The sequence below is a fragment of the Dendronephthya gigantea genome, unplaced genomic scaffold, assembly GCF_004324835.1.
Source record: "Dendronephthya gigantea isolate DGI-Jeju-01 unplaced genomic scaffold, DenGig_1.0 000117F, whole genome shotgun sequence".
Taxonomy (NCBI): Eukaryota; Metazoa; Cnidaria; class Anthozoa; order Malacalcyonacea; family Nephtheidae; genus Dendronephthya; species Dendronephthya gigantea.
This window is the reverse complement of record NW_021163127.1, coordinates 150,354-160,016: the sequence shown is the minus strand read 5'-3', so window position 1 is coordinate 160,016 and position 9,663 is coordinate 150,354. Positions and strand designations below refer to the sequence as shown.

At 36.1% G+C, this 9,663-nt stretch overlaps 1 protein-coding gene across 1 annotated transcript; it reads right to left on the bottom strand.

Annotated features, from left to right (window-relative positions):
• Positions 1–467: 467 nt before the first annotated feature.
• On the bottom strand, positions 468–1,529 carry LOC114535409. Its single transcript, XM_028556725.1, has one exon. The coding sequence runs from the start codon at positions 1,527–1,529 to the stop codon at positions 468–470; it is 1,062 nt and encodes a 353-aa protein (XP_028412526.1).
• Positions 1,530–9,663: the final 8,134 nt, after the last annotated feature.

The window sequence follows — 9,663 nt, the reverse complement described above, 5'->3', positions numbered from 1 at the left end:
TGCGACACAAATCTTCGAATGTCGACACAAATGCGAACTTGGCCATCTTTCTTTGGGACCGTAACTATAGGTGAGACCCAGGGGGTTGCTTCATCGTCGGGTACTCGTTCTATTATATCTTGTTCTTCAAGCTTGTGTATTGCGGTTTTTACCCTTTCTCGGATGTGGTGGCGTTGGTGGCTTTGGGTATTTTTGTTTCATCAATGTCTAGCTTGATTTGGGCGTCCTTGAATTTACCGAGTCCCGTAAATACCGTTGAGTGCTTTTGAAGGATGTGATTTATCGCGTTGTCTTTTGTTGAAAGTTTGTCTAAATGTAGACTAACAAGTCCAAGTTCTTGTGCAGTGTTTAGTGATAACAAATTGCCAGACTGTTGTGCTTTAACAACATAAATTGTAGCAGCTGTCATACGCTTCTTTGTTTTGATAACTGCGTCAAATTTGCCGACAAATTCTACCGGATTTGTACTATTGTATGCAAAGGCTTTCACATTTCAGTTTAATGTCTTTCATCTTCTCGAATGTGTTATAATCGATGACGTTTATCGTCGCCCCGGTGTCTACAGCTGTTTTTAGTTTACTACCACCTATGGTGACACTAACTTTGTTGTCCACTTTCGAATCACTAATTGCGTATATGTACTCTTCGTCAAAGCTAGATTGTTGTTCAGTGTCTAGCGTTTTAACATGCTCCTGTCCGTATTTCTGTTTACTTTTGTGTTCCTTTCTCTGTGGTCGTTCGGGTTTCTGTGTTGATCGACACATCATTGCGAAATGGTTTAGTTTCCCACACTTGTTACACGATTTGCCGCGCGCTGGACACACGCTTATATGGGGAAAATCACGACCGCAATTTCTACATTTGGATTTGGAAGTGTTATTAGTATTGTTCCGACATTGTTGTTCTATTCGATTCATTTCTCCGTCCTTTGTTTCTTTTGATTCGATTTCCTTCGTCTGAAAGGTACTTTGTTCGTCTCTACGTCCTTCGATAAGCATAGCTTTTAAATCAAATGTTGGATCACGTAGAGCTCGTTTACGTATTTTCGATGATTTGCCGCCAATAAGGATTTGTTCTTCGATTTCAAACGCGATATCTGTAAACTCACACGTCTCTGCCATTGTGCGCAATCTCGTATGAAATTGGTCCAAAGTCTTGCTGCTTTCTTGTTTAGCTTGCCGAAAACGGTATACTTCATATTGCTTGTTTTTCTGCGGGTCAAAATGGGCTTTTAGTTTTGCCTTGGTGAGTTCGTAATCTGCGCCAGCTCCTGTATCTGGAATTTGTTTGAGGATTTCGCGCACTCGCGAGCCAGCCTGATATAGTAGCAATGCACATTTTATCGTTGAGTCTGTAATTCCACTTGCGGTTAGATACATGTCAAAATCGGATTGCCAGTTATTCCATTTAGTCGCAATGCTTGTACGGAGTTTAGCATATGGACGAAATTCTGGCATTGGTGTGATTGCAATTGACTGCATGACTTGCATCGTCTGTTGTGGTTGCTCATTTTCTTCTGCGTCGGACATTACAGTTTGCGTCTTGTTTATCTTTGTTTTAGCCTCGTCGCCAATTTAATATTCTTTTTATGCTATTATTTTTAATACACACTTTGATGTTTATATATTCTTTATTGTGCTGTTGTCTGCTACCAAATCCCCCACTCACTAACTCCCATATTGCTATTATTGTCCGCATATGTATTCAAATAAGTGTCAATCATTATATTAGTATTAACTATTAACTAGCTCAATACTACAGATATTATATTGAAATGAACTAACTTATATTTTCATGATTAATGTGATTTATTGATGCATGCTTTCCCCTGCACAACTAAAATACTTTCATTTAATCTAGTGAATCCTCCACCTCATGAAAGGCCTGGTATGCTGATTGAATATGCAAAAAAATTATATGTTCTTTGAAATTTTGTATATACTGCTTATATTATTTAGCATTTTATGATTAGAAATGTATAGTGAACTAATTGCATCTTGATATCATGTTGAAATCATGACGGTAGTGGGCAGAGACAGTTGATATATTCAGTTGTGCAACTGTACTTCAGTGCACTATTGTCACATATACAGTGTCAAGCAAGAAATGGATAATGTTCGAACCACATGTAAAATGCCCTGCAAAAATTGCTCACAATCGGTCTTGTGCCTGTCCTCTCACATTAATTTTACACTATCTGTACCCTACAGCCAATCACTTTAATCTTTTGGAACCAGAAGGGGATTGTTGTAAAACAGCCTGTTGTGAATTACAGACTATACTCAAATACTTTTCTGATTAAAACTTCTTGGAACTAATACTTAAAGGTTAAACAATACTTTAATTCATAAGTAAACAAAAGAAAGTGTATAAAAATATACAGATTCAAACAGATTTCAATACGACCTTGAAAGTAAACTCCACTCAAAAGCATGCCATTTTTCTTCTCCCCCCACATGACTCACAGTCCTTTCACTTAGTCTTACACAAAGTTTTCTTATTAAAATTATGACGTAATTGTCACCTAAACACAACACAGCCAGACTTCAAAATCAGTCCACAAAATATAAGTGGATCTGCAAAACGATGATGGAACCTCACCTGTAATCCCCTGTGATATCAATTTACAAAAACAAAATAAACAAAAGCGTAAATTATCTAAAGCAAGCAACCCAAGCTGAATGACTGTGGTTCGACAAGAAAAAAGCAGGCTTTAGAACCAAAAAACAGTGGTGTCAAACCTAAAAGTAAAACCACCTGTACCAAACCAACATGTGATGACCAAAGCTTTAAATTAAAACCCAGTAATATGCACCAAAGAAAAAGCAAGCACCCAGCCAAGCCCATCAAACAAAAAAATAAAAGATAAACATGCGAAACACCAAGCCAAACACTGTAAGTGTGAAATTGAATAAAGATGGACCATCCAAACGAGAAAAGAAAGATAAATATATGAAGAACCATGTCAAACCCTGTATGCCACAAATGAAAGATGAACAGACAGCCAAACTGCAACATGAAGAAGTGCCAGAATTCTCTGCAATGCGAATAAAAGAGTTAAAAGAATACATACAAAAGCGTGTTGTACCAGTTTCAACGTATAAGAAAAGAGATCTTATTCAGTTGGCACATTCTCTACATGATATGAATGCTATTGTTGATCCAGACTTTAGAGAAGATTCTATTGAACACACATTGAATGACCGTTTAACTTTACCTGCTGGGGGGAATGTTCCAAATCAATTCAAAATGAAAAACCTTTCTAATGATTTTTCATTACTGCCAAACTTTGGCTTGATGGATATCTTTAATCATTTAATTATGAGCAGTGCAGAATATGATAAAGATAAACTGGCTTCCTGGAGTATGCTCTATGTCAAAATGGCCATGTTCAATCAATGCAGAACATGGTCATATTTGACAAAGATGATAGCAAATACCACCTTGTTACTGCCCAAGTCATTCCAACCCAAAAAGATAGCACACCAGAAGGAGACAAAATGTACAAGCTATGGTATATTTTTAACCAAATGGAGCCATCTATTCAGCATTTTGTAATTGTAAAGGTGGAGCAGATCAAGGTTGTAGACATCTTGGTGCAGCCTTGTTTACCCAAGCCAGACACAAAACCAGTACCATATATGGATATGAAAATGTCTCATACCCCTGGGCTACATAGCAATAGAGTGGTGACAAACTATGATGAGTCTTGGATAGATTCATTTGATCATAGACCAACTAAGATGATCCACCTAATGAAAAGCAACTGGAATTTGCAAAGCAACTTAAAGACATTGATAAACATTCTGGAATACTTGATTACTTGGGTTTAAAGCAAAGTAATCTTGATCTAAATAATCTCAGTGCACTTAAGTCCTGGCTCTAGCTCATTTTTACCAAGTATGATAAAAACGGCAATTACTCAAAATCTGTTTAAGCAATCTACACCAAACTTGGCACAATACTAGATCGACCTAGTGTTAACATATTGTAACATTCTGTTGCCATGGAAACGGCGTTGCAACCATAAAGTTCGTTATATTGTATGAATGAACTTTGCAGACTTGGGAGATGGGTCTGGGAACATTGTCAATAATACAAGTTGTAAGAACTAGAAAGCACTTATGTTCAAGTTATTCATGCTAACTGGAATAGGTATCTCAAATTAATGTCTTAAGGCCAAGAAGGAATTGTTTTAAAAATTGACATATTTTTTCATTTTGTTTGAATTTTTTTGCACGTTTTTTGTACAACGAATACTCATTCCAATTAGATATAAAAGATATGGGAATAGATAAAGTCATTTTTGTAGTTATGTCACAGAGATTGTTGAAATAGGGTAGTCTCCCATTGCGTTTAATATATAATTATTTTAAAGAAAAATATCCGCCATTTTGGCAGGCGCTGATGACCTCGCCAGCGGATATGCAAACAAAAACGCAAGTTGTTGCCATGGATACCATTCATCGGAATATTGTTAAATACTACGAAATTTACACACGTTAATTCCAAGTCGAATTCCGTTTGACACAAAAAGCTGTTTTTTTTACTCAGGAAGAGTAAAATATAGTTATTTCTTCGCAAATAGTTATTTAGCCTTTAGAAAGCAATTGGAAAGCCCTTTATTAGAATCACAATATGTAAGTTATGAACGATTGCATCGCATTTTGAAGACTATGTTTGATATAAATGGCATATACAAAGCATTAATATTGACTATATATTTACTCACAATACTTTAATACTTTATGGTCTATTGGTGGTCCATCAGAAGAACCTATTTCATGGTACTATACCGGCACTGCTATAAAATACCCTAGCCATCTAGGTTTTAAGTGAGAATTATAACATACAATTACAAATTTCACCTACACAAAATGCTATTAAACAACAAATTCCTGGACAAACATTATTTCTCATATTGTTTAGTAATACATTTGTATAATTATTAAATTCTACTTTCAAAATAGTCTATCTTCAGATAAAATGATCAGGGTACATATATTAATTATCCTAATTTCAGAATCTTCAAATACTTCCTCAAACACCCCCCCTGGTTTTAGTGTATTGTTTTTGGTGGGAAATTTAAAAAAACATAGTTCTATGAGATTCAAGATTCAACAGAAAAGAACATGGGTTAGTGACTAATATGACACGAGCATTTCTGTGCCCCACTACATGTGGATTTGCAAGAGCTATTGCATATAAATTGTCTGTTGACATAAGAGGTAACTTAAAGAAAAATGATGGAGAAGCTAATGCAAAATATACTTCAAGATTACTCCAGGAGCAATACTTGCAATTTAATTCTAGTTTTGATGAAGTAAAAGAAAATTTTACTATACCCTATAAGATGTTTGCAAAGAAATTGCCTCTATTAAGAGACATTATAAAAAAGTGGAGCCCCCGTGACTACCATAATAGGAAAAGGTACCTGGATGTGTTTTCCTTGGAAAATTGGAAGAAACTAAGTGACACAAAGAAGCAAGAACATTCATTCGTGAACTGTCGGGGTTGTGCTGTCCGTTTTTCTGGTACTCAAGCACTCTTTCCAATGAAATCTACATTCCACAAGTCGAAAGCCTTGTCTAACCCAGTTTCTGCAGCCATTGATGAAGCAAGTAGAGCAATACCAAATAGCAGTGGCCTCAAACCATCCCAGAAAGATATGAAACAGGCAGTTAAGAACTTTTATGACAAAACATCACCAATTTTCCAGAAGACGTATAATGCCAGTCTTGGAGAATGCTTGTCAAAAGTCCCTGACCTAAACATACAGCACCAAACAAAGAATGAGATTCGAAAGAAACGACGAAATCAGTACAGGGAATCTAAACAAAATGTTGAAAATCAGATGCAAGAGAGTGCCTTTCTAAGGTAAATGCAACTATTTTAGCATTTAACTATGTGGAATGCAAGTTGGCATTACTATCAAGCAAACTATGTCTAGCTTGCATGTTAGTAGGTTGGCCAAAATATCTATGGGGCTTTTTTGGGTCACCTTCAGTGTGTTCCAAATACCCGACCATCTTACACTGATTTATTTTAATTCTCAGGGGATCTAAGACATGCATAATTTAAGTGGGCTACTAGGTAATCTAGCAGACCTCACTGTCATCAGCATGACTGGATTGTGTCCTTAATTTACAGTAACTATTATTTTCCAATGCAACAATTGCCTAGTTGTATCTAGTAATGCACTTTGTGCATATGAAAAAGATATTAATTTATTTGTTTATTTATAAGCTTTGTCAATCCTGACCGGTGATCCCTATAGAGCTTATTGCTCCATTAATTAACAGGGTACCTAAAACTATATTACATACAAACAACATTTACAAGATAGTGGTTATTTCACTGTCCCCTGAGTGCCAATCACATATAGTGTCAATATATAGTGTTTTTCTACTTGCATGATATAATTAGGTTAAATCTGAGTCAACATGAGACCAGCTTAAAAAGATCTGTCACCATGCTTAAAAAATTTACTACAAAGATTTGCCCATAATAAAACCATCCCTAACAGCAACACCTTTGTGTATTAATGGAATTACACTTCATGTGGTGTACAATTCATAGGTCAGTTTGTTTTAATCAAGCAATTACGAATAACAAACTAGCTGTCAACAAATGCAAAGGTTGCTGAAATTTAGACCTTTAATATTGCCTTACTTAAACAAGGGTCTGCTACTATTAAGGTGTGGGAGAGACAGGATAAAGCCATCAAGGCCTTAATGAAAAATATATGCCAACTGACAAAATCTTTAGAATTATTATCAATTGTTCATGGCCCTTATAAGGGGAAGTTGACAAATTCATTTTGGGTTAGTCCATGCTGTGGTAGAGGGTTCAATTAATAGCCTGTCTATAGCTCCTAAGATCTAATTAAAGAGCACATCTACTGTAGCAACATATGCTAGGTTTTATATACAAACAAATAATTGCAATTTACCCAATCCTAGGGGGGGGTATACCACTTTCATATATGTATTTATAATATACTACAATAATTCTCTACTGTATTTAAAAACATACAAATATCCAAACCTGAGGGAGGGGGTTTACACAGCTTTCATATATGTATTTATCTATAAATACTACAATAATTCTCTACTACAGTATGTAAAAACCTACAAATGACGTTAAATTAATCACAAAAAAGTCGCAGATTAAACGTCTAACCTTATCCGATTATTTTTCTCCTTATTCCATAATAAAATCCACTGGCAGGCCCCAGACATGTCAGGCAGAGCTAGTTACGCCCCTCAATGACAGTAAATAAAACAAAGTTTCATTCCACACCGAAATGGCAATAACAATCATATTCTTTTGACTTTAAAGTGGAGAGTATTCCAATAAAACTACTACTTTTAAAACTATCGTCACGGTCGTGCAGGGCGAGAAGGGGTTGCATGTTGGCGACGACAGAATGGCGCGAGCACAATATTATAAAGTGGCAATTTTCAATATCTCAAAAATTAATTTGAAAATTTACATTTTACTGTTAAGGTGGCTCCGCATGTCCGAACTTTTATAAACATGATGTGAATACCTAACGTCTGATTGGTGGAATTGATAGTTACTAGTTAGATACCTGAAGATCGATTCGAGTTCAATCACGCTCGACGCGTTGAGAATATTTTGAATATAATTATAAAACCATCAACGAAACAACAAACAAGTGAATAAGTTCGCAAAATTAAATTTATGCACAAACTTATGCGAACTTAAATATATCTATAAGAGCAGTTGCTTTGTTAGATTTTCAAAAAAAAGTCAAAACGTTTATACCCTTGTGAAGCTATAAAACGAGATTCATGCAGCCTGCACTTTTCGATTTTCAGACCCACTTTTAGTACAAGTCATGTTTGTATTGCATATAGATCAACTTACAAATCATAATGAAAGGCAAAAGAATATATGTAGATACATCACAAATTATCATTACGATTGTGCACTTCATGCTTGTAGATAAAACAAGTTTGCTGCAGCAGTGGCAAACTATTTTCAAAAGCACAAATATTATAATTATAATTATATTCCTTTATCAAGGTGTTATGGCAGTGGTCAATCGTTAAGAGGTTGGCAACGCAACAGACTAGCTTTATCATTTGAGACAACAGCATCTGCAAAGGAAAGAAATCAACAGGTCAGGCAAAAGTCACGTGTTGGTGGAAATGTATCATGGGACACCAAGGCGCTTAAAGAAGAAGTAAACTCGTACGACAGTGATAGAGTAGTAAACTGGTCAGAGCTAGCAAGAAAATACGACGTGAAGAAATCGAACGGGGAATATGCTAAGAATGGTGGTCAAATCATCAAGGATTGGTTAAATGGCGAGGGTGTGGATGTGAACCGATTCAAACGAAAACACAGTCAGAGTAATGCAACGATGACGAATATAAGAAGAAAAAAGAGAAAGAGCGCTGGAGGCGAGGTGACAGTCCCCACTGATGTTACACCAGATAAGCTGAAGGAAATACTGTACAAAAAGATTGAAAGTGGCGAATACACTGTTGGCAAGAGGATTGTTCCTAAGACGGTACCCATAAACAATAATTCTACATTATTATATTATATTCAATTAAACACCTCACAGTCTCTCTTATCGATCTATAATCTGCAGAGGCTGTGCTGCCAACGTTGTTAAATCTTGTTCATATCAATATTGCAACAACCTGATTTAGGCGTGTACACGGGTAAAAACTCTGAGCTTGCTGTACAACAGGTTGCAACAATATTGTTCATCTTGAATTGGATGTAACAATGCTGAACAATATTGTTAAAAATTGTGAACAACAGGTGCAGCACAACAATGTTGCAACCTGGTTTTATCAACATTGCAGCAAATTGATGATTTTACGTCTGTACTTCTTAGCAGTTGATTAATCGCACGCTTTTCGTGGAGGAGAGAAGTTTGCAGTAAAATGATATTTCTGGGAACACCGGATTTACTCGAGCACAATCCTGAGAATAATATAATTCTAAAACTTATTCTTAAAACAAGTTCACGCCATGTTTACATTGCACGAGGCGTGATCGATACAACAGAGCATATGCTCTAGGAGTCACCTTACGCTAAACCCACTAAAAGATATAATTTCAAAGTTACGGTTTATGTAATATGATTTTTGTGTAACATGATAGTTTATGTAACATGGTTTTTGTGTAAAAAACTGCCATTTCCTTTTACCGTAATTTAGGAATATTATTTCACATGTTTTGTTTTTATTACAGTATGAAAAGCTTGTTATGACCAAGGAAATGGTAGTGGAAAAGGAAGAATTCACGGTGGAAGGAAGAAAGGTACCCTCGAGGGAAATCAGAGAAAAAACCCTTCTGCAACATGCACCCTACAGCAGAGATGAGACGGACATGCATTACGCTAATATGACCCACGAACAAGTTGTAACCCGCCTAAGGGAAATTAACGAGTATAACGAAAGTGACAACTTGAACACGAAACAATTGCGAGAGAAGATAAAGAGCATTGAACGGCACAGGCATTTGCTTATTTGGCACGACAATTCTACAGTTGGAAATCATGGGTATTTGTTATGCTTGGTGTCTGTATTGTACGACCCTGCAGTTCATTTAACCAACGAAGAATACTGCGCTAAAACAGGTAAAGCGGTCAGCGTACAGAAGATTGTGGAAAAACCG

What these genes read in the sequence shown, in the direction of transcription:
- LOC114535409 (XM_028556725.1), bottom strand. Translation starts at nt 1,529, where the DNA reads ATGTCCGACGCAGAAGAAAATGAGCAACCACAACAGACGATGCAAGTC.